At 43.6% G+C, this 25,940-nt stretch overlaps 1 protein-coding gene across 12 annotated transcripts in view; it reads left to right on the top strand.

Annotated features, from left to right (window-relative positions):
* KCNH1 (potassium voltage-gated channel subfamily H member 1) overlaps window positions 1-25,940 on the top strand; it is a 429,320-nt gene that overhangs the window by 39,890 nt on the left and 363,490 nt on the right. For 7 of the 12 annotated variants that reach the window (XM_053310371.1, XM_053310445.1, XM_053310435.1 and 4 more), the window contains exons 2-4: window positions 10,263-10,386; window positions 12,262-12,368; window positions 24,276-24,404. In XM_053310371.1, the coding sequence (XP_053166346.1) occupies window positions 10,263-10,386; window positions 12,262-12,368; window positions 24,276-24,404 (360 nt within the window). Of the gene's footprint in view, window positions 1-9,296; window positions 9,478-10,075; window positions 10,183-10,262; window positions 10,387-12,261; window positions 12,369-24,275; window positions 24,405-25,940 lie in introns of those variants that run through there. The other 5 variants (XM_053310383.1, XM_053310373.1, XM_053310393.1 and 2 more) reach the window with 5 other exon arrangements.

Genomic DNA, 25,940 nt, shown 5'->3' on the forward strand with positions numbered 1-25,940 from the left:
TCGGGTTAGGGAAAGGTCTGTTTCTACAACAGGGTAGGCAGCCTTGGCTCTGCAGCTGTTGTTGGACTGATTGATTGATTGATTGATTGATTGATTGAGTGCCAGCAAGTCAGTGTCAACTCTTAGCGACCATATAGGCCCAAGGCCCATCTAGTCCAGCATCCTGTATCGCACAATGGCCCACCAGATGCTGCTAGAAGCCTACAGGCAGGAGTTGAGGGCATGCCCTCTCTCCTGCTGTTACTCCCCTGCAACTGGTACAAAGATGCATCCAGCCTTGGAGGCTGAAGGTGTCCCGTAGCCCTCCGACTAGTAGCCATTGATAGACCTCTCCTCCATGAAGTTATCCAAACCCCTCTGAAAGCCAGCCAGGTTGTTGACTGTCACCACATCTTGTGGCAGAGAATCCCACAAGTTGATTATGCTTTGTGTGAAAAAGTACTTCCATTTTTGGTCCTAGATTTCCTGGCACTCAATTTCATGGGATGACCCCTGGTTCTAGTGTTTTGTGAGAAGGAGAAGAATTTCTCTCTCTCCACTTTCTCCACACCATGCATGATTTTATAGACCTCTATCATGTCTCCCTGCAGTCGTCTTTTTTTCTAAACTAAAACACCCCTGGTGTTGTAGCCTTGCCTCATAAGAAAGGTGCTCTAGGCCCCTGATCATCTTAGTTGCCCTCTTCTGCACCTTTTCCAGTTCTACAATGTCCTTTTTTAGATGTGGTGACCAGAATTGTACGCAGTACTCCTGGTGGTAGAAGGAAATCCATCTCTCCCATCCCCCACCCCCCTTAATCTGTGTGCATAGCAAAATATTGGGAAGAAGATGCTGCCAAGCAGGTCTGTAGCTGCAGGGAAGACTGTGAGGGTCTGGAGCCTGCAGGAAGACCCGAGGTCCATCCGTCTGTCCATCCTTCCTTCCTTAGTAAGTCCCTAGGCCTTTTACTGACAATGTCCTGGTTTGCATGGTTCTCCCAAACACCTGTCCTAAATGCATGAAGAAGGAAGAGTTGGTGCGCACATCTCCCCCTCCACCTGCCTCCCAATGGTGCAGGGTTCACTTATGTGTTTATTTGTGCAATTAGGAAGTGGTGCACCAGCGCACTGAGAGTTGAGGGGATGCACACTCTCCTTCTTCACATGTTTATGATGAGCGTTGTCTGAACCAGCGCAGAGCAATATGGAGAAATGTGCAGACAGATACCATTGTGTTGTCTCTTGATTACTGAGTCCTATAGGAGTTGGTAACGTAAACAAGGTTCAATAGAGATTTCTGGCAGGACTCTAAGCACAGGCCTGCAACAGGATTTTTCCTAGCCCAAGGGAAAAGAGGGCGGGGGGGATTTTATTTAAGGAGACAAAAATTCACAAACTACACTGTGAACTTTGATCTTGATAAAGGTATTCTGTTACCCTGGTACTTTTTCTATTCTATTACCCCCATCATCCAGCCAGAGGGCTCCCCTCTCAGGGGATACCAGGGACATCTACCCCGCCTTGTTCAGTTGTAGCTACTCCCTGGTAATACAGTTCTTTTCCAGGGAGCCTTGAGAGTTCTCTGATTAACTGTAGGAGGGGAATGATTGGCCTCACTGCTGTTTAACTATATCTGATCACTCTGTATTTTTTCCTGTTTTTATTTTTTGTTGCTGCTTGATTATTATTATTTGACTCTTGCTTTAAGCTCTTTTCTGGATTGTAAACTATGTGTAAGTCTTCTTGTAGAATGATTGGCCCAGAAGGTATGGTAGAAATATCTTAATAAAAATGATAATTAAATAAAAGTATAGAATAAACTGAAGCTTCAGATATGTGTCTCAAATGTCTAAGGCTTTTTTCTTGGCTGGTTGTTTTATACCAGTGTGGTCAGGCCAACTCCACAGCACACTTTAACCCTGGCCAGGTTTTATTTTGTTGTAGGAATGAAGAGTGGGAAGCTTCAAGCCTTCTGCTGTTTATAGGCACTGAATGATTGCCACTTTGAGAGTGGCAGGGACCTGGAGTGGCTCAGCCTTTGCGAGCCTCAGACAATAGCCACATATGATGCCACATATTTAAGAGAATGTCTTCTTAGCCATGAGCCCCACTGCCCATTGAGATCATCTGGCAAGGTCCGTCTGCAGTTGCCACCAGCTCGTTTGGAGGCTACTCTGGGACGGGCCTTCTCCGTTGCTGCCCTGAGGCTTTGGAAGGTGCGTCCTGCTGAAATAAGACCCTCCCCATCTCTGACAAGTTCAAAAAAGGCACTTAAGATACATTTCTTCACCCAGGCTTTTAATTAGATTTACAGTTTTAATAGTTTTTAACATAGTGCTAAATTTTAAATTGTTTTAATGTTTTAACATTTTAATTTTGTTTTAATTTGTGTTGTTTTATTGTAAGCCTCCCAGAGATACAAGTGCTGGGCAATAGATAAAAATAAATAAATAAATAAAGGGCAGATAAAATCTTGTCCATATGTGACTAGACATTCAAAAATGTTGAGCCTTCTCTCTCTCTCTCTCTCTCTCTATGGGCATTGCAAAGTATGGACTATGTGAGAGCAGCAGTATACACTAGTTATTTTATTATTTATTGTTTAAAGGTTTCTGGAAAATCTGAATGCATGCATAAGTTAGATTGGTAAAAAACAACAGCAGCAAACACAACCTATTTGAGAACTGTTCTTTAGTTTCTATTTATCTGGTCCTAGTCCTTGCTCAGGCTCTCAAATGGGCTTCTGCTGCTAAACTGAAACTTTTTTCAGTTCACTCACATGGCCTTATCATCCTGAAGCCTTCTTGGTTTTCCCCTTAAAGAGGTAATATACAGTACAAAGACCTTGAAGGCTTTTGGAAACTGGGCAAGGGATGTAATTTGGTTCTATGTACATGTGATTTTGAAATTCTTCCAGTGGCCCTACCATACACCCCCATGATATGGAGAATAATTTCAGGATGGAGCTATTGGGTGCATAAAGTTGCAGCAGCCATAATTACATCTTTGATTTTACAGTGCTGAACATCTCAGGTACCCCCTAAAATAAGTACTTGGGTAATGGAAATAGTGATTTTAGCCATGTTGGAAAATCAGGCTGATGTGGGGGGAGGGGGGATAGGAAAAGGAGGGTCAATGTCTTGTATTCATGTTTTAAATGTCAATAAACACATTTTAAAATGGAATGAAAGCTTTAAATTTCAAGAGTTTAGCAACTTTGCTTGTCCAGGATGGTATTTGCTTTCACAAGGACCAACACAGGAACTTTGTGACTGATACAGGCACACTTAGAAATATCTCTCTGAGGTCTAAATCTTGGGCCATAGAATTTCATCTATTTAAAAAATAATAGAGACTGCTAGGGTGTGTTGCAGTCATATTTTCCAGTGTGCAAAAGCTTCCATTATCTAGCATTATCTAGCACTGTGTGGTAAAACATGCCAATTGAAAATGATTTTTCTTTTCATTTTTAAAAAACTCCTCAAGATACAGACTGAGCCGAAGAATTTCTTCTTCTTCTTCCTCTCCACTGATCTCAGTAGAATAGTGTAGGAGAGAGAACAGAATGTAGCCTTGCTCTGCCACATTGATATCGATACAGAAGCTGCTATCTTTACAGCTGCTTTGTCTCTTCTTGAGGGCTCCATATTTTCATAGCACTAGCCAGATTTTTTTTTTTAAGTGTTGATATAAGTGGACTATTTTGGCCTGAAGCTGCTTGTGCCCAGAGAATGAATGTGTGTGCATGTGTGGAAACCCTGGAAATCATGTTAGAAAGGTTGTGGTTTCTAAGATCTTGGTTGTGATTTTATAATCAGTTGTATGAAGCGACACACTTCCCCAAGTGGCAAGAAGTTCTAGGGGCAGTGTGCTGCCCACAGGTTTGTACACAAGAGATGGGATGGTATTTCTGTAGCATTTGCAGATAGGCAAGCAGAGCATAAGTGGAGGCAAACAGCAGGCACTATTACAAGGCAGCAATTATGTTACTCCATGTAACTTCCTTAAAGGGAGCTTGTGTACCCCTTAGGTACTTTCATTTTTCAGCCTAAGGCTCTCTCTGTTGGCTATGAGATTTGCTAGATGGCAGTAAAATACACTAAGAACAGAGGTTGTGAATAAATTTAAGGTGAATCCAAACAGTCCTGCAGATTGATGCTGTATTTTCTTCTAGAATCTAACACATAGGCAGATTACTTCAGAGGCAATGAAAGCAATTGCCTATGGCGGCGAATCCTGGAGGAGCGGCAGATCTTGGGATGGGGGAGAGTTTTGTTTTAAACTTTTGTTTTAAACTTTTAATTTTTTCTTAAAAAAAAACACTTTTAAAATTGCCACTGCTGGCGGCGGCAAGAGATTAAGCCTCTTGCCACCCCACAGCCACAGTGAGGAGGGTAGGGGTGGCAAAGATGAAGCCCCCCCTTTTACTTCTAAATGCTGTAAGCACAAACATTCCAGGTGGTAACATAAGCAGGGCACCCCATTACAGCAGCAGAATGGGAGAGGAGAGCTGGTTTTGTGGTAGCAAGCATGACTTGTCCCCATAGCTAAGCAGGGTCTGCCCTGGTTGCATATGAATGGGAGACTTGATGTGTGAGCACTTCATCCTCAGAGGATGAAGCCGCTCTGGGAAGACCAGAAGGTTTCAAGTTCCCTCCCTGGCTTCTCCAAGATAGGGCTGAGAGAGATTCCTGCCTGCAACCTTGGAGAAGCCGCTGCCAGTCTGTGAAGACAACACTGAGCTAGATAGACCAATGGTCTGACTCAGTATATGGCAGTTTTCTATGTTCTATGTTTCTATGTTCTAATGGGGACATTTGGTGGGGGGTGGGGGTCCCAGGGGTGGGTTTAAAAGGCAACCCCAACCAGGGATTCTTGGACAGCCAATTTCTCCCCCTCTACACAAAGTTGGGAAGGGGGAGCTAGCCCTTTTGGGGACATTTGGGCTCCCTAGGCTTACTCATGAGAGGGGCCAGGCAGCAGGATAAACATTGCCAACACAGAGAGGGGAAGTTCCTCATATGTGATAATGATGGATGCTGATCCAGAGCGGATTGCTCCCCTCATGAGAGTGGAAGGCCATGGGGACACCCCCTCACAATTTATGAGAAGAACCTTCTGTAGGGTATCAGGCAGAATCTCTAATAATGCATGACAACAAAACAACCTTTTCTCCCACATACTGCTTTCTCATGCTATGGTTGCTCTATATCGAGTCGGGTTGCTCTGGGCAGGAAAGCCATGGGAAAGGGCACCCTGGCAAATGCTCTCCCTGTCTTGGTGACTGCCACCTGGTAGCTGTCAACCATTCACCCATGTGGACATGTGCACCCTTGTTCGTGCCCCCAAACAGTGGCCCCACTTTCCTGGGGTTGCTGGAAATCAGGGCTCCCATCTCCTGTAATTCCCTGTGGAGGCAGATCTGCATACGGTGAAACAATGGCCCACACCCAGGAATTTTGAAAGGTAGTAAGGATCCATCCCCGCATATGGTGTTCCCCTGTCCACACACACGGCTAGGCTCTGATATATGGAGCGTAACAATCTCCTTTGGGTCCATGCAAGGCTTCCCATGGGAGGAGTGGGCTGCAGTGCAAAAGTTCTATCTTTTAACCAGAGAGAGTGGAGGGGGGTCCCATGCAAGTGCGGCCCCCTTTGTTGGCTTTGCTCAACTCATGAGCACGCAGTCCAATGGAAGTCCGAGGATACTTGTCTCAATGGTCCTCCGTAGTAGACTGGCCCTCATGAGAGTGCTAGTACGCCATCACTAAGCTGTCAACGAAGCCGGAGTGTGGTTTGGTCTGCATGGACAGCTTTGCTGGGGTGAGCCCTCGCAAGAGCATCCTAGGTCACAGTGGGACAGTCCCCCAATATCTTTTGCCCTCCCTCATATACATATCCCCTCATGGGAAGTCATCGTATTCCCTTTCATTTCCCGAGTAACTGGGAAATATTTATTTATTTATTTATTCATCACATTTCTATACTGCCTGATATGTACATCTAGTGCCCCCCCCAGAGCCCACCTCCAGAAATCATGCTTGTGTGGGACAGTTTGGTTGTGGGGCTCTTAGGAGACGGGCAGTGCAATTGCAGTCAGAAAAAGCTCTGGCATGGCATGGCATTTAAAAGGATTTAAATGCCCTTTCATGCTGAGGGTGAGTGGGCTGTTCCAAAAAGGCATAATCACGCTCAGCACGCCCCCTTCAAGATAGTGGCCAATCACAGCTGCTCTGGTGACACGCTGACACTTTGCCCACAGTCTGGCTACAGAGCTTGCTGGGATACGGCCTCAGCTATAAAGAGCAGGGAGGGGCCACCCTGCCTTGAAACTGGGGGCTGCTGAACGCAGTTGGATGAACATTTGTGATGCAATTTGTGGTTAAAAATGGAAACCGTGGGTTTGTTGACCTCCGGTTTCACGTTATGTGCAGATTTGGCTTACCTATCTATTAGAAACAGTAGCTGACATGTTGCATAGTGAAACATGAGTGGTTCTGAACTGCAAGTGCCTATAACCCCCACCAGTGCTCTTGCACAAAAACAGTACTTAAACTTGCACCATCACACTTCTGCAATGCTTCTTACATTATTTCTACTGTAAGTAGCATCATGGAAATGCAATTGTGAATTTTAAGTAAAGAAATATGCCATGGACTAGCACTTGGTAGGGTTGCAATGAAGGCCCTGGAAAGGATATTTAGATGCTGTGATGTGTCTATACCTAAAAAGATTAGAATTGTTAGGACAATGATTTTTCCCCATGACATTCTATGGATGTGAAAGCTGGACTTTGAAGAAGCATGATAGAAAATGTATTGACGCTTTTGAACTTTGGTGCTGGAGAAGACTTTTGAGGATACCATGGACAGCCAGGAAAACAAACAAATGGATCATAGAACAAATCAATGCAGAATGCTTACTTGAGGCACAAATGACCAGGCTCAAACTATCATACTTCGGACACATTATGTGTAAAGCCAGCTCCCTTGAGAAGTCCATAATGCTGGGGAAAGTTGAAGGAAAGAGAAGAAGAGGACAACCCAGCAGCAATGTGGATGGATTTGATTTCGACAGCAATGAAAGCACCACTGAGAGACTTTAAAGGCCAAGTTAAAAACAGATAATCTTGGAGAGAAGCTATCTATGTGGTTCCTAGGAGTCGACACTGACTTGATGGCATGCAATCAATCAATCAATGCAAGAGCATTCTTGTGCAATAGTGCTAACTCTCTCTCTCTCTCTCTCTTTAGGTACTCACAGTGGCTCAGAAGTTCTGTGTTTCACTGTGCAACATGTAGGCCAGTTTCTACTTTGTTCCTACTTTTTATCAAAGTTAATCATAGGAACATAGGAAGCTGCCATATACTGAGTGAGACCATTGGTCCATTTAGCCTAGTATTCTCTACACAGACTGGCAGCGGCTGCTCCAAGGTTGAAGGCAGGAGTCTCTCTCAGCCGTATCTTGGAGATGCTGCCAGGGAGGGAACTTGGAGCCTTCTGCATGCAAGCAGGCAGGTGCTCTTCCCAGAATGGCCCCATTCCCTAGGGGAATATCTTACAGTGCTCATACATGTAGTCTCCCATTCAAATGCAAACTGGGGTGTACCCTGTTTAGCAAAGGGGACAATTCATGCTTGCTACTACAAGACCAGCTCTCCTCTTACAGTTATGTGCGGGTCTACATAACTGTAAGATCTGCACATGGTCTCCTAACACCTGAACAAGGCTAATGTACTAAAACCAATAGGCCAAATGTCTAACATGGTGGTAGTTAGGAATGAACATAATTTCAAGCGTTGCCTTTTCAGTATCTAAGTTTTTCTTGTCTATCTCTATGAGACAGAGGGAAAAGTTAATAGGAAAATAATCTCCAGAGGGTTAGGGGTATATGACAACAATTAGGAGAAGTAGCTTGACTTAATTAATCACAGTAAATGCTAAAGTGCTTTATTGTTCTGGAACATGTAGCAATGATCTAAGCAAAAGCCAGCAGATTTAACACAGGTTGTGAGAAACAAAGCAGTTAAAATGTCCTGCAGTTATATTGTCAACGTATTTCATCTGAAAGGGAGTATAAAGATACTTTTCCTGTTAAAAATGCAATGGGCCAGTGGATGTACATCACTAAAGATGTGTTTGATGGGATCCCAGATGCACATTGCATGACAAAAGCATTTCATGGAAAAGTTTATAGAAGCAAGTGCTTAAACTTCCCTTATTTGTGTCTTTCATTTACTGAAGTTACTAATGACAACAGTAAATATTTCATCAGACACAACACGGGTGGCTTTTTATTTTAAACAATACAGATATGGAGTATGAGTAGTGCTTTAGAATTGTGTAAAATGGACATACTTGCATCTTTTGGCTATAAATATGCTAAGAGACACTTGAGAATAAATGTAGGTCAAAGCATCCATTCCATAGTGCTTACTGTGGGATCCTGGACCCCTCCAGGCCAAGAGGTTTCTGGCCCCCTCCAGGCCAAGGAGTTTCTACTTTCAAGGCACACTTTCTACATTATATTATCTGTTGTGGAACTCTTGCATATCCCTATTCAGTGCACAGATATCTGTGCACTTGTACATGTTTTGTGAGAATGACTGTGCCTGCATTCATTTTAAAAATGAACCTGGGTGCATGTCTCTCAAAATACATGGTACACATAGGAAGTATACTTTTCTACCTGTGCTTAACATAATGTGTGAATAACTGAACCGGTGTTGTGTATAGATCTATATCTGCGTACATTGTACACTCGCTGGACAAATGTTCAATATAATGCCTGAATAGGGCTCAAGTAGCAGAGGGTTCTGGATAATATGCTGAAGTTCACAGCCATATGAAATGCTGGTTAGTGTCCAGTCCTAACTACAGATGGGAACCCACAGGGCATGAGGGGCAGTTGAAGTGAGTGAAGTCAGGCAGGAAATACAGGATCTTGACTAGTTCTAGGCAGACAACTTTCTTTGACAGTGTCTGATGGTCAACTGAGCTCGTATTTTTATTTTATTTTATTTTTTTATTCACATTTTATATCCCGCTCTTCCTGCAAGGAGCCCAGAGCGGTGTACTACATACTTAGGTTTCTCCTCGCAACAACCCTGTGAAGTAGGTTAGGCTGAGAGAGAAGTGACTGGCCCAGAGTCACCCTGCAAGTATCATGGCTGAATGGGGATTTGAACTCGGGTCTCCCCGGTCCTAGTCCAGCACTCTAGACCTTACACCATGCTGGCTCTCCCTGGGCCTGACTATCCGCTCTGGGCTCCATTCCTCCCTGAGGAGTGGTGAGTCTTGAAAGGGCGAGCCTTGGATCTAGGGCTTAACATTTCTCAGCCTCTCCGTTCATTCCTGCCTGATGCATTGTCTGTGAAGGTGGGCTTACATTGGAGAGTGCAAGGACTCCCGTGTGGCTGGGGTCAGTCCCTCAGGTGAATCAGCTCAGAGAGGGCTGCTGGGGGTCTTGGCTCATGGGTCGCCTTGCTAACAGGCTCAGGTACTATATTGGGGTCTAGGTTTGGTGCTTCTGCAGCTGGTGTTGCTGGTCTTGTTGGTTTTGCTAGCACCTCCTTCTCTGTTTCAGAATCCTTGCTTCAGAGAAAGGAAACCTCAAAATGAAATCCTAAGAGCTGTACTGGTGTGTGTGTGTGACACACGCACACATACCTACCTGCAATTCCTGAGTCAGCTGCTTTGCATAGTAATCTTCAAAGCAACTATATTGTTTCAAAACCTGCTGTTCCTGTGGTGGTAGTGCAGGCCTGCTCAATTTAGGCCCCCAGCTGTATTTGAACTACAACTCCCATAATCCCCAGCCAAAGTGGCCAATAGTCAGGGATTGTGGGAGTTGTAGGCCAACCTCTCCAGGAGAGCCGAAGTTGAGCAGCCCTGCGGTAGTAGCTAAAGATTAAGGCTGTACATTGGATGCTTCAGTCCCAATGAATTTATAGCACCTCCCCAGTGCTGCATGAAGAAAATCACTTCTGCCGTGGCCATGTCCATGTAGTTCCTCACATTCTGGGCCAATGACCAAGGGCAGTTGCTGTCTGAACAGTCTTCTCTCGCCAACTTCTATTTGCTCGGCTGCCTTCCTTGCTCTTTGCCAGGTTTCCAGGTCTATCTGAGAAACCAGTATGCAAGCATCTAACTTTCTGGGATGAAGGAGAGGTCCTCTAAGTACTACCGACTGCCTTAGTCTGAGGTGGGGTGTGGTTTCTGCTGTATATAATCAAATTATGTGCCCGAGAGCTTTTTGTCTAACAGATGTGTTGTTTCAAACAGATACAAATTTTGTCCTGGGTAATGCCCAGATAGTGGATTGGCCTATTGTGTACAGCAATGACGGATTTTGCAAGCTCTCAGGATACCACAGAGCAGAAGTTATGCAAAAAAGCAGCACCTGCAGGTATTTCAGTGCAGATTTACTTCCCATTAAGTAATTTGTAATGTTTTAATGTACTTGCCTAAGCAAAATAAAAGTGACCTGTTCCTTCCACTCTTTGGCATAATCCTTCCCAGGCTGAAACAATATCAGCAGTGGTCTGTGGCAGAGAGAGTAAGACTGTTTCCAGAGGGAGGGTTCTTAAGGTGTCGGAAATGTGAAGACTAATCATGACCGACACCAGCAAACTACATGGGGAAGGTGCCAATCACTAATAGTCTAAACAGCAGTCTAGGAAGGAACTAGGAAGATCAGTGTGCTGGTGGCATTTCTGTGCTAGTGCTCAAATTACAGGTGGGCTGGTGGGGGGATCCCCAGCAGTGATCCCTCTAACAGGGATTCCCAGATGTTTTTGACTACAACTCCCATCATCCCCAGTCAAAGGCCATTGCAGCTGGGGATGATGGGAGTTGTAGTCAACGACATCTAGGAATCCTTGTTAACAAGTATACAGGTCCGCAGCCCTTTTACCTTTTTGATGGCTCCCTTAGCCACTGTTATCAGAAGACTACAGGGAGACATGATTCGGGTAAGATTGGTGAGAGTCAAGAAGTGCCCTTTTACCTTTTCCACATCACTGGAGCACTGTTTTGCAACCCTCCGTCCTTACTTTCAAGAAATGCAGGGCCAAACTTGATATGACGTGGGGACTCCATGACTGGGATAGCCAAGGTCCTTTCTTTTTGCAACAGCAGACACACATACCCCGATTTGGATTGATTTGGATGCAGGAGGGTCTAATGCTCCCACTATGACCCCCCCATCTTAAATCACCCCCAAAGACTTCTTACATTATAGCACACTAGCTCTTCTGTGTCTCTTGTATGAAATTGCTATGCTAAAACTCCTTGCCCTGATTGGTTCGTCTTTCTTTTCATACTGCTCTACCTCTGCTGCTACTACCCCGCCATTAAAGGTAAAGTTGTGCTGTCGAGTCAGTGTTGACTCCTGGCGACCACAGAGCCTTGTGGTTGTCATTGGTAGAATGCAGGAGGGATTTACCATTGCCATCTCCCGCCGTGCGGTATGAGATTATGCCTTTCAACATCTTCCTATATTGCTGCTGCCCGATAGAGGTGTTTCCCATAGTCTGTATTCCCATAGTTGAATTCCCATTCGAACTGGCAACCTCTTGCCCCCTAGGCAAGTTATTCCCCCGCTGCACCATTAGGTGGCTACTGTATAGTACTGCAAGGCTATAGTAGCCATGGGGGAAGCTGCTATTTGGGGAAAACTTGAAGCCAAAGATGAAACCACAATACAATTGTGGTTAATGTCCCTTTCCCCATTGATAGGGAATTGGACCCTATTGATATGACAAACTTATATATACCACTTTAACTCTCATGGCTGTGCCCCTAGGAATCTTGAGGATTAAAATCTGGGGACCTGCTAAGAATTATCTGTTAGAAAATCCTGGCTTAAAACTACAATTTGCATGGTTCCTGGGAAGAGGAAATGACTGTTAGAGGGAAGGGGGCGGGGAAGGAAAAGGAAATGATGGAGGCCAATGGATTGGCCTTTCTTTGGTATTCAAAGAAAGTTAGTCATTACTCAGTCTGATTCAGATTAATGGGACTTCAGTTATTCTCAGCTAACTTCTCAGTTATTTCAATGGTGCTTAGTCATGACTAACTTTCTTTGGATAGAACCCACTACTGAACCACTATTGATAGAACCCTTGAAGTTCTTCAAACAAATGCCTGTTCAACAAACCAACCATATTATTTAGGCATCTAATTCTAGAGAACTGCTGATTCAATTTAAGTCTCTTCTGTGGGTATGTCCTTTCTGTGACCTTCCTGTACTGTATCTTACCTCTTTTCATTGCTTTTTCAGTTTTATGTATGGAGAGCTGACAGACAAAGAAACAATTGACAAAGTCCGGCAAACATTTGAAAATTACGAGATGAACTCCTTTGAAATCTTGATGTATAAAAAGAACAGTAAGTCAAAATTCTCATTCATTTCCCCCCTGTAGCATAGGATTCACATAGAAAAGCAAACAGACAACCCAACCATGGGAATCTCAGACCCAAAGAGCATGACGAAACATCACCAGTGTTACAGGAATAGCACTGGTGGGGTTTAAATTTTTTTTATTTTAACATTCTTTAGTCATTAAGTGGAGTGAATTATGAGAACTCTGCTTGGCATATAGTAATAGGGTTGCCACTGATGATGTAGCGTCCATGGTAAATGGAAATAGGGTTGCCACTGATGATGTACAGTCTATGGTAAATGGAAGTAGAGGCTGTAGTAAATTGCTTTCTTACAAGTTCTTAATGCCAGACGTTTTCCAGGAATGCCTTTGGCCATGGATTCATGTTGCTTTGTACCAGGTCTGCACAATATATGACCGACCAATCTAAATGTAGCTTACCAGCCACGTATTTTAGACTCTCAGGTGACTGGCAGCCCAGGCAATTTAAACAAGAGGGTTATCAGTTCCCTGGTGGGCCCCCATACACGGCTAATAGGTTGCATTCTGCTTGTAGGTTCAATATGGGGTGGGCATGCTATTCATTCTAGTTGTCTTCAGCAAATAACTACTGTAGCATTTGTTGAATATGCCAGATGATAAGGATTGGTTTAATAGAATAGTATGCACCAGTACAGTGAGAGAGCAGCCTAACAGAACTTCCCAACTAACTGCACCAGTGCAGGGGGAAGTGGCAATTTTTGCAGCCCTCCTCTTCCCCAGGTAGCCCTTCTGTGCCATCAAAAGTATGCCCCTGAAGGTTGTGCAGCCTACAGGGACATACTTTTGGGTGAAGAGAGCACTTCTTAGGGAAGGGGAGGGTGTCAAAAATTACTGCTTCCCCATTGCTCTTCTGCAGTTAATTGGGAAGTTCTGTTAGGCTGCTCTCTCGCTGCACTGGTATGTCATTGCTCTGTATGTCAGCCGTTGTTATTATTATTTTATTTTATTTTATTTTATTTTATTTTGAAATAGCAATTTAAACAAAAATTGAAGATTACACAAAATGTATGCTATATACATGTACATAAAGTATATGTAAATCATATACTTACATAATTTACAAGAATAAACATCTGAGAACATTCAAGGGAAAGGAAAAAAGGAAGAATAAAAAATACTGGCAGTGCATTACTACTATAGACCAGGGGTTTCCAACCTGTGGTATTTCAGATGTTTCTGAACTACAACTCCCATCATCCTCAGCCATAGCAGAGTATAGCTGGGGGGTGATGGGAGTTGTAGTTCAGAAACATCTGGAATACCACAGGTTGGGAAACCCCTCTATACACTGTTAGACCTATAGGTCAAACAAATTTCTAAATTCTCGGCTCCCTAATTTCCTTTCCAAGCTACTTTTCCTTAGGGGAAACAACCACAGGGTTTTTCACATAACATATGCATGAAACATGCAGTTCCTGCCTACAAAGCCTCAGAAACAGCAGACATAAGTGGTGGTAAACTTAAAGAGGCAATCCAGTCTCTCTGAGCCTGCTTCCCACATTACAAATATTTTACAGGGACTTTCTTTGTAATTAGCATACAACCTTTATGTAGATTGTTGTAATAATTGCGAAAGCAGATCTTTCATTACAAATGGCAATCTACATGTGGGTTGCAGGTTTTATTCCTTATACTGAAGTGCTTTCCCTGTTGGTTAATGTGGGAAACTGCTCTAAGAAACAATGACATCTGTCGGAATTTCCAGGCACAGGGATTTGCCCTTGTTCTGCACATGGTTGGATTGGGGCATATGTTTTTGTTTATTGCAATGCATGTGTTTGGCCCTAAATGTTGCATAGGTCCATTTAAATTTAGTTGCATTTAACAAAAACAATCAAAATTTAACAATCAAACAATCAAACTTGGGACAAGAAAATAACTCACACAGTGAAACAGACCTCCCATTCAAATCAACATGTGTACACATAACACAAATGGACTTGCAAGAAGCGTTGGGCTGGGGAGAAGAAGCTGTTGTGCTGGATCACTGATGTTTTGTCAATCATTGTTTTGCAGGACCATGAGAAAAAGGGGAACCAATGTTAGTAGCATTTCTGATCTTCCTTTCTGCTGGCTTTTAAAATTTTATTTTAAAAAATCCGCTTGTGGCGGCAGCAGCAGAGAGAACAGGTTGGGTTTGCTGGCAAGAGCTGTAGCAGTGTTCTGCTGGAAACCTGAACCTGATTCAGACATTGAGGTCATTCATACAATCAAAAACTGTGTTCTACTTAGGTTTAGGAGCTGTGTGTGCTCCCAATTTTTGGTTGTGTGGAAGCAAGGTAGGAAAAAAACCCTAGGTAGAAGTGATTGTGTGGAAACAAGGTAAGAGGAAAGCCTGGAGAGCTTTCTATACAATTGTTCATGTGTTTGTGTGAGTATACTTGCCTTCATTGTAAAAGTGAAGCTAGGTACAGGCCCTTCAAATGCATAGTACAGCTAGGAAGTGTACTTCTGTACCCGTATTCAACATAACATGTGAATGGCTGTACCTTTGTACAGATCTGTACCTGTGTACAGATCTGTATCTGTGTACACTTTATACTCATTGTACGAGTGTTGAACATAACTTGTGAATGGACCTCTGCTCAAATGAGCACGTGGTGGTGTATGGCTTGTTACATTGGACATTAGGACCACCTAGGGACACAACTTGATTTCCATCTCTCAATCCAGCTTTGTCCCAAAGGGTGATTTTAAGAGATGATTTTATCACTGTCCTCTTGCATAAACAACCAGCAGCTCTGGGAGAATGATGAAAAAAATTAGTGTTGTGCTGACAGTGGCAAACAATGTTTTAGCAAGACTGAAAAAGGGGATTCACACTGAGACCCTCTACCAGGAGAAAATTAACTTTCCCCTTACTTTTCAAGTAAGGCATTGCCTTTAAAATTGATAAAGTGTGTGTAACTTAAAACACTATAGGCAAGTTCACACGATCAGAACTTGGGTAGGACAAGCATCCTACCCAGGTTTGGGAGCTGTGTGACCTCCTGTTTTCTGATAATGTGTGAGTGAAAAGCAAGGTTGGAGGTGCGGGCAGTGATCATCTTCAAAGATCGTGCTAGGTAGGAGGGCTTTTCCTCTTACCTCATTCAACAGCTGGGTACAGCTTCTGGGTAGGACAAAGCCCTCCTCCCCAGCGGGAACCTGACACACGATAACTTCCCCTGCTTCCTAACTTTGTTTTTCACTCACAGAGGATCACAAAATGGGAGCGTGCACAGCTCCTGAACTTGGGTAGGACACTTGTGCTACTAATTTCTGATCACGTGAACTAACCTCCTAATGTATTATGAACATTACGTGGGATATTCTCTTTAACCTAAAAGGTATTAAGTATTACTGTCATGGAACTCTATCTACATTGGCTTTTCTGCTGAGGAAACCTGGTGTATTGAAGAAGATTCTAGATCATGTTTCAAGATGCACCATCCATCTGTTCATAAGCCTTTTTGGTCTCCCTGATGCACCCTGTGAACTGAATGTAAAATAGATCACACCCAACATGATTGTGGCTGTGTGTTTCAGGGGAAGACTGATAGTGGGAGACAATATGGATAGTTTCCCCACAGCTTTCAATCTTACCCTAAAATACTCAGCCACATTCTTGTGCCATTATGCAAAGCAGGATGCTAGACGTGATGGACCTTTGGTCTGATCCAGCAGAGGTTTTCACGTGTCTTATGCTGCCCATTGTCACCTTTGATGTGGCCACCAGTGAGAATCAAATTCCTTTCACCTGTGACACTGATTACCAGAGTTCGTCTTGGAATCCACCGGCCTATTAGGTGGAAAGAATCCACGTGCACTTACAAGAACCAGGTAATGCCTCTGTGCCTATTGCTGCCTTGTTCATCATCTTTTATTTATCTCCAGCTTGTTTCCTTTCTGCCTATTATAGTACAGCCTGAGGTGCTGCCACTTCTGAGACAGGATTCTGCTTGGAGCACTCCTGGAGCACAGCTTGGTCAATGCCAGTCTTTTTAAAAGGCCAGGAGCTCAATCAGGCAGACTTCTTTTGTTCCCTGCACTGCCCCTCGTACAGTAATGTATATGCAGCCTGAAGTTTCACGCAGTGTGTAAAAGTTTCACCTTTCCTGGCAGCCACATAGCTGCTAAACAAGCTGTGCAGAAGAAATAGACTGACTGAGGGAGCTGCCTAAAGTAGATCTGCTCATGTTTGAGGTGCTGGGCCAAGTCTGTGGCAATACATGCAACAAAGAAGCAATTCTATTCTGCATATATTGCATCCTCAAGTTCACTTCCAGCAGAGCTTTTCAGAATTGTGAGGGGATTGACTCAGGTCTCCTCCTTTCTGAACTTGAATTTGGAGTCTTCATCCTGCTGTGATGCCTTTAATAACTTTTTTGCAGATAAAATCTCTCAGATTTGAGCCAACTTGGACTCTACTGTTACTGCAGTGTCAATAGTAAGGGTGTCATCTTTTAAAAAAAAATAGAATGGATCAGTTTCAATCTGTGATTCCTGAGGATGTGGACAAGCTTCTTGTAGGTCTTTGGCCTACCACCTGCCCTCTGGATCCATGCCGAACATGTCTTATATGATAACATGATAACATGACTTATATCATTCAGTAGGGAGGCTGTTAGAGATGGCTTAGTTGACATTATAAATGCCTCACTGAGGGAGAGCCGGTTGACCCCATGTTTGAAGGAAGCAATTGTGAGACCTTTACTTAAGAAGCCTGCCCTAGAGCCTTCAGTGATGGATAACTATAGACCAGTCTCCAACCTCCCTTGGTTGGTCGAGGTGATTGAGAGAGTGGTGGCTGATCAACTACAGGTAGTTTTGGAGGATACCGATTATCTAGACCCATTTCAAACTGCATTTAGAGCAGGCTATGGAGTGGAGACAGCCTTGGTTGGCCTGATGGAAGTGTAACTCTGCTGGTTCTTTTGGATCTTTCTGTGGCTTTCAATTCCATTGACCATGGTATCCTTCTGAATCATCTGAGGGATTTAGGAATAGTGGGTACTGCTTTCCAGTGGTTCCATTCCTATCTCTCAGGAGGCAGATTTCAGATGGTGCCACTCAGGGATAGATGCTCTATGAAACAAGAGCTATTATATGATGTCTACCAGGCCTCCATCCTATCCCCGATGCTTTTTAACATCTTCATGAAACCACTGGGTGAGATCATCAGGAAGCAGGGCGTTATCAATATGCTGATGACACCAAAACCTATTTCTCCATGATATCACCATCAGGAAATGGCATAGCTCCCCTAAATGTCTGTCTTCAGGCAGTAATGGGATGAATGAGGGATTATAAATTCAAGCTGAATCCAAACAAGACAGAGGTACTAATGGTGAAGGGTCATAATTCAAGGGATGTGATAGAACTTCCTATTTTGGATGGGGTACCACTCCCCCTAAAGGAGCAGGTGCATAGTTTGGGAGTGCTTCTGGACCCAAGCCTCACCCTGGTGACTCAGGTGGAGGCTATGGCTAGGAGCACTTTATATCAATTTCAGTTGATATGAAAGCTGCATCCATTTCTTGACAATAATGATCTCAATCCGTGGTGCACTCAATGGTAGCTTCTTGGCTTTACTACTGCAATGCTCTGTATGTGGGACTGTCTTTGTATGTCATTCAGAAACTTCAGTTAGTTCAAAATGTAGCAGCCAGATCAGTCTCTGGGGTTTCTTGTAGAGACTATGGGTGTGCACAAAACTGGGTTGTCCAGTTTGGTCTGAGTCTGGACTGGACTTGAACCGGACCGGGCATGTTCAATTTTGTGCACCCCAGGTCATGACCCTGCCACACAGAAAGTGCTTTGGGCATGCGTGGCAGCCTCCAAAATGGCCACTGACATGGAGAGCAGGTCCGGAATGGGCTGAAGACTGCCCAAACCAGGCAATTTTGACAGTAATGAAGGCTGGCGGGGGGGGGGAACCTCCGGAGACACCCCTGTGGCCTTGGAGAAGCCCCCGGAGTGGTATCTTTAAAAATATATTAAGGCCAAGGGGTTTGGCTAGATAGCATACTGAACCTGGGGGAGGGGTTAGGTCCGATATCGAGCCATTGAACCCAATCAGTTCAATGTCAAACAGGTTTGGAATTGAACCAGTTCGTACATCCCTAGTAGAGACCATATTTTGTCTGTTTTAAAACAGTTGCACTGGCTGCCAATATGTTTTCGGGCAAAATACAAAGTGCTGGTAATTACCTTTAAAGCTCTAAAAGGTTTTGGACTGGGTTACCTGGGAGAGTGCCTTCTTCAGTATGATCCCCACCACACTTAAAGGTCATCAAGAGATATCTGTCTCCTGCTGCTGCCAGCTTGCCTGACAGTGACTCAGGATTGGGCCTTCCCTGTAGCTGTTCTCGGGCTCTGGAATGTGCTCTGCTCCCTATGGATATTAGAGGCTTAAGAATTTTAGCAGCCTTTAAAAGAGCCCTAAAAACATATCTTTTTACCCTAGTCTTTAGTGATTACTGAAATGTTTTTGAACTGGTTTTAATTTTGTTTTAATAAGTTATTTATTTGTTTATTATTATCTGTTTTTATCTTTGTGAACCACTTAGAGCCATCTGGGTGAGGCAGTATAAAAGTCTAATAAACAAACAGACAGACAGACAAACAAATAATAAAATAAATAAACACAGCCTTTAAGTGAAAACTTGGTGATAGGGGTGGTTTGCATTGTATATCACCTAGCAAAGCAGTAGATGCTTCTATAAATAATAAACAGTGACAACAGTAACAATAATTACTTTCATAGAAGTTTAGTGTTTGTCTACCCTGTCTAATGTCAAAGGGCTCAAAACTCAACCATTTTTGAGGCTGTAGAAAAAGTCAGGAAAAATCGCTCATTCTCTTGTTACAGTGCAGGGAATTAGTTCCTGAACTCAACAGGCAACTGCTATTGTGCTAACCACAAGCTAATACCGTGGTGTTAGTTTAAATGCATTGTGCAACGCATTTCAGGAATATATTTTTAGAACCCTGTGTGGGAAAAGTGTAAGGGAAACCATGAGATTCCCCAGTGCCTCCCCCACCTCCTTAAAAGCATATCAAAGAGCCAGATAACCTATAAATCTTATCGAAATAGCTGTCGGGCTGAAGACTATTTCTGTTCTTCAATGACTTCTCAGGATCCTAGTACAAGAGAGAGTAACCTCAGTGTCTTGTGAGACTTCCTCAGGGACTGAAATGGAATTTCTTCATCTTAAAATGTAAAAGTCTAACATCTTGACCCTGTTACAAACTAGCTTGCAAATGGGTCCCATGACAGGAAGCACAAAGACAGCGCCTTCTAAGACACTGGAAATGGCTTCTTTGGGTCTATTGGTGTAACTGCAGTTCGCTTCATGCTTGTTCTGTGAAGCCTCCAAGCCAGTTATCCCCCAGTCACCTCCTCTCTTCCTCTCTCTACAGTGGAGCAGTTAGTCATACTTGGACTTCCCTGAGCATTAATCTTAAGTGCAGTCAGATGCAGGATATTTCACTCAGCTTGTATTTAAAAACTTTATATCAAGAATGTGATCTGCTTAACTCATCCTGATTACAAAGATGCAACTTTGCAGGGCAAAGTACAGGGTGGATCCTGCAGCACAGACAGAAGCAGCATTAAAAAAAAAACCCCAAAAACCCGCACACCACTCAATGAATAGTGTACTATTGACTGAGAGAGTCGCAAAGGTCAGCTGTAACTGTTATGTAACTCAAATTCAGCTGTGCGCTTTATCATGCCCAGTAATTAAGAGAGATTCGACACATGTCTTGCTTTTTTGTTCCTGGCAGACATGGTGTGTCGCTGGTACGTCTGTCAGTCTGGTCTAGTGATTAAACCTGCCTCCCTGAGCACATGTACTTGGCATAAAGTGCCTGTGTGCTTCATGTGTGCACCAAGATGAATTTCGAAACTGAATTACCTGGTCCAGATCTCATGCCAGTCATGAACGAGCAAGGTGGCCTTAGGCAAATTGCTATCCATTTCTCTTAGCCTCCTGTCGACAATATGTGGGTAATACTGACCACCCTTATGGGACCGTTGGGTTCAACTCAGACGTGATGCAGGAGAACTGTGAATAGGTTTTCCCTTGGGCTTTAAAAAAGGTATTGGGGGATTTTGATAAGAACTGTTAGGTTAACCAATATAGTTACATATATTTGCCTCTCAATACCACTTGCAGGGGAGCAAGAGCAGGAGAGAGGGCATGTACATACCTCTTGCCTGTGGGCTCCCCAGAGGCATCTGGTGGGCCACTGTGTGAAACAGGATGCTGGACTAGATGGGCCTTGGGCCTGATCCAGCAGGGCTGTTCTTATGTCATTTATTTATTTATTTGTCAAATTTGTACACTGCCCCAAACTTTCATCACTGGGTGGTTAACAACAATATAAAACAAGTAAAAACATACACAAAAATCTTAAAATGATTAAGGCAATCTAAAAATTAAAAACAGGTTAAAACTTAAAAATTTAAAAAGCTGGAAAAGCTTGGCTGAAGAAGTGGGTTTTCAAGTGCAGAGATGTTGTCAGAGATAGGGAGGATCGTATTTCAGTAGGGAGCACATTCCACAGTCTCAGGGCAGCAACTGAGAAGGGTCGTCCCCTTAATTCTTATGCCCTTAATGGACATCCCTATTTCTTCTTTCCCACTCCAGTCACTGGTCAAACATGTTTAACAGGTTTTTAAACCTGCTCCAGATATTTGCATTCCTTCGCCTGCTGTCGTGGTCCACTTTCAAGTAGCAAAGTCTGGGATTTCAACATTAGGAAAGCGTTGGGGAGGAAGACAGGTCTTGCAGTAACAAGCATGAATTGTCCCCTTTGCTAAGCAGGGCCCACCTTGTTTGCATTTGGATGGGAGACTACATGTGTGCACTAGTGCTATAAGTTATTTCCATTAGGGGATGGAGCTGTAACTCAGTGGTAGTGCATCTGCTTGCACGCAGAAGGTCCAAGTTCACTTCCTGGCATCTCCAGGTAATGTGAGAGACTCTGCCTGATGCCCTGGAGAGCCACTGCCAGTCAGTGTAGACAATACTGAGCTAGATGGACCAATGGTCTGACTTAGTAGAAGGCAGCTTCTTATGTTTCTATCCAGCATAGCCAAGGAAGGCTTAGTTCATTGTATGCACCTTCAGTTGCCATTGATCATCAAAAGGAGAGGAGTTTACTTTCTCTGAAAACTAAACAAACATAAATGAAAGTATCTGCATCAATGGAAATACTTATAAGTTGGCAACTCCAGTGTTTCCTTTATAACAGAGAATGGGGAAGGACCATTGTTCAGTGGAAGTGCCTGTGCTGAAAAGGTCCCGGGTTCAATCCTAGGCATCTTCAGATAGGGCTGGGAAATAGCCATCTTTGAAATCCTGGAGAACTGCTGCCAGTTAGACAGTACCGAACTAGGTGAATCAATGGTCTGACTTGATATTGGTTGTCTCAGGGATTCAGTTCAATTGGATTGGGAGCTTCTGTTCATGTTCCCAATGTTTCCTCTACTGCCGAGACTTGAGTCATAGTGAGAATTCTGTTGTATGGTTCAAATGTGATTCTAATTGCCCCATGGTAGCCACAACAGTTCTGGTTTCTAGCTCTCCTAGAATTGTGTGATCAGTACATAAAACCACTAATGCAACACAATCTCCTATCTCAGGTTGATTCTGCATCCAAATCCAGAAATGCTAAAATGCATGGTGTTTTAGGAAACTATGGGGGTTTTGAGGAAAGGTTAAAAAATTGTTTAAAATTGCCCACTTACCCATTTTTTTGGTGGGTTGAGTGGTGGGTAGCACCCATCATGCCCTACCAAACAATTCATTTTTGTGTCCCTAGGAGCTACCCATGAGGAACAGTGGGTTGTTTCGAGTTTCCCCATTGCTCCCTGTGGCCAGAACAAGCTGCACTCCCAGAGTGCACACAAGTGTAACAGCAAGTGCACACAAGTGTAATTGCAATGCACTTTGTAACCTTGCCTTGAAAAAGAAAAACACTGCAGAAGCACACAGTAAAAGGGAATCCTTTCCTCCTAACACAGAACCCACATTTCATACACAGTCAAAAAATGGCCAAAAAGGAATCAGTGACCCAGAATTCACTGCCCATGACAACTCTTGATTTGTATGATAACAAGCCAACCAAGAAGCAAGGAGATCTCAAGCCAATCAGTAGCCAGTGCCAGAAAACCAATCAGCAAGGGAAAAACAGGCCTCCAAAATGGTGCTCAAAACATAGAAACTTTTCGACTCAAAATGGGGTTATTTTGCCCCAAGCTCAAAATAGTCCTTTTATTTAGATGGCATTTTGTTTCAAGCTCAAAACCCTCAAAACAGCCCAATTTGAGCTGAAACATTTCCCTGTTGAAACGTGCTGCACATCCCCAATCAAGGGCTATAAATTATGATAGCTATATGGGACCTCCATGTTTGGAGGCAATACTGAATACTTCAACAGTAGGGTGGGCTCCTTCTTCAGGTCCTCATTGTGAACTTCCTGGAAGCATCTGGTTGGCTACTATGGCTAGCAGAATACTGGATCCAATTGATTTTTGGTATGATCCTTTTGTAAGATCTGGGAGGGGAAAGCATACCTCTTCACATGGAACATATGGATTGGGCTAGAAATTAGTCAGCCATTGAAATAATCTGGCAGGCTAGCTTCTTTCATTGCTGTAATTAGCACTGCTTATTAGCTGTATTAATAGATTATAAGGCTATTCTCACAATGGGGGAGAACCAGGCTAAGAGAGACCAGCCTGGTTTCTTCCCATTGTGAGAATGACCAGGCTCGTGGGACAGCCTGGTGGTTTAATGGCGGTTAGCCCACCAGAGTAGCCCTCCCCTAAAATGAGGTTAGCAAAGCGAGCGCTCCGCTAACCCTATTTTTTGATCATGAGATGCTGCGGCGTGGCTCCATGCTGTGGCAACTCATGAGGAGCCTGCCAACTAGGAGGCTACAACAAGCATCGGGAGGCTCCCTAAATGCCCCACCTGCTCAGGACTGATCGTGTGTAGAGCCTCAATGGCTATTATCAGTTGTATTGGTAGCATACCTGATTTTTTTGGTGATTATTTCTAGAATTTAATAAATAATTAGTCCTCCCTTCAGATTAGTGTTCACTATGTTCAGGAAATTTACCTATTAATAGATCTGCACCTTCTGCAGAATTGCATGATGTAGCTTTTCCTGGACTGTACCTTTTAGACTGGAAATGGTGGATTGCATGTTTGAATGTGCCCCACAAAATATAAACCTTCCTGCAAATGGAAAAGTAGCACATCAGGAAGAAGGCTAGTCTAGAATCTTTTGCCCTGACATACTAGTTTTCTGTGTGCAGGGAGACTTTTCTCATGGGGCCATGGTCACGCAGGCAGTGCTATAGTCCATGCAGGGAAAACACCGCCTGATATTTATTTATTTATTTATTTAACATTTATATCTCACTCTTCCTCCAAGGTGCCCAGAACAGTGTACATTGTTATGTTTACCCTCACAACAACCCTGTAAGGTAGGTTAGGCTGAGAGATACATGACTGGCCCAGAGTCACCCAGTGAGTTTCATGGCTGAATGGGGATTTGAACTCAGGTCCAACACTCTAACCACTACACAATGCATGAACTAGCTGTTAGTCTTTCAAACCTTGGCTAGTTTATATGCATTATAGGCAGCAGAGAAAATGATTCTGCATTACAGGGAGCAGAAAGTGGTTCTGCAGTTGGCCCTAATCTACTCCAAAATGTTAGAGACAGAATTGAGAAGGCCGTTATGACTTTTGATTTTCCTCACAGCTGCCTTAACATTAGTCCCATGGCTTTCCTGTAAACCTTATGGTTGGCACTCTGTACAGATTTTATATCACTGATCAGTTTTTCTGTGTCATTTTTCCTCTAGGGACACCTGTTTGGTTCTTTGTGAAAATTGCTCCAATTCGAAATGAACAGGATAAAGTAGTTTTGTTTCTTTGCACTTTCAGTGACATAACTGCTTTCAAACAGCCTATTGAGGATGATTCCTGCAAAGGTTTGTTGCCGTTGTTGCTGCTTACAAATGCATATTAAAATATGTTTTGCATTTTTTAAATTTTGTATTTCAAAATGTTCAGCATAACTTCATCATTTTACCGAAGTTTTAGTTTGGTTACTAGAACTATGAAGAACGTGGAGGCTGAAGGCGGAGTATGCCTTTAACTCCCAGTAAAAGCTCCCACCACTGCTGCCTGGCATCCCACACAGCCAAAAAGCCATGTGACCCACCCCACCACTCAGCTGGCTGATGCACATATGCAGAGAACATGTGAGGGATCAGCATGGCCGTTGGACCCCTCAGATGGCTGCCATGCACAAAAACCAGCCAACTGAGTGGTGGAGGATGCAGCAGGAGCTTTTACTGAGCGTTAAAGGTATGCTCCACCTTCTACTCCGCCTCACTGCCTCAACTCACCAGCCACCACTGGAACCATGGACTATACTTGTTAAGTCTGTGTAATGCATTGAGCAACTTTATTTCTGGCTTCTACTTAGTACAGTGAGAGAGAGAGTTGCCAATTTTTCAATCAGGCTCCCATACTAGTGCCTCCCTCAATGGCCTGATCTGCACAATTAACAGGTGATGACAGGGCGGCCCTCCCATGAGGCTAGGTGAAGTGGTCACCTCAGGCAGCGGATTATTGGGGCACCAGCTAGGGGGCAGGGTGCTCTTCTACCCACTACTTTAAAAAGTGGCAGCGGGAGAGAAGGGGAGGAGGGCGCACATGGGAGGAGCAGCATTTGGCAGCTTGCCTGAGGTGCACAGAGACCTTAAACTGCCACTGGGTGGTAGTGTTTATTGCCATGCCATGAAAAGCTTTGCAAGCTAATTCCTGCCGGTCAAGCCACGATTGAAGGCACTGCTGCAGGCACTCATTTGTTTGTTTTGTGCTGCTTTCTCCAAAAAAGGCTGCTGTCTTTGCTGCATACGCATGACTCTGTTTTGTGGTTGCGGTCTGCTCAAGGTGCAGGAATGGCTTATGACTTTGGTTTGCTTTTCAAATCTTGTATTGTTTGTCTATATCAGTACAGACCCAGATGTGGCGACGTTATTCTATTAAGGCATAATTGCTGCTGCGTAGAGCAGTCATATTACTTCCTGGATCTTAGCTGTGATTCCTATGAATGCACCCTAGAAAGGGCAGCTGGCACAGCTATGGAACAGCTTCCCTTAAAAACATGCCAAATGTTTTTATCTATTTATTTAAAATATTTCTATACCGCCCCAAACTTGCGTCTCTGTTGCATATGACTCTTAGACCTCCTAAAATGATTGTGACTTTCTGAAGAATGTGTGTGTCTAGCTTTAGTGCAGGAGATTGACAAATCCACAAAAGTGAACAGGCAACTATTATCTCAAGATGACATGGAGAGAGACAGTTGAGAAGGAACAAAGAAATTGCTGCTTATTTTGAGGAGCTATCAAGTGCAAATGCTATAAATGCTGTTTTTTAAAAAATTATAGAGCTATTATACTCCATAAGCTTCTAATTATAGGTTCCTTTTTGTTATGCACACTGTAGAATTGGTT

The sequence above is a fragment of the Hemicordylus capensis genome, chromosome 1, assembly GCF_027244095.1.
Source record: "Hemicordylus capensis ecotype Gifberg chromosome 1, rHemCap1.1.pri, whole genome shotgun sequence".
Lineage (NCBI taxonomy): Eukaryota > Metazoa > Chordata > Lepidosauria > Squamata > Cordylidae > Hemicordylus > Hemicordylus capensis.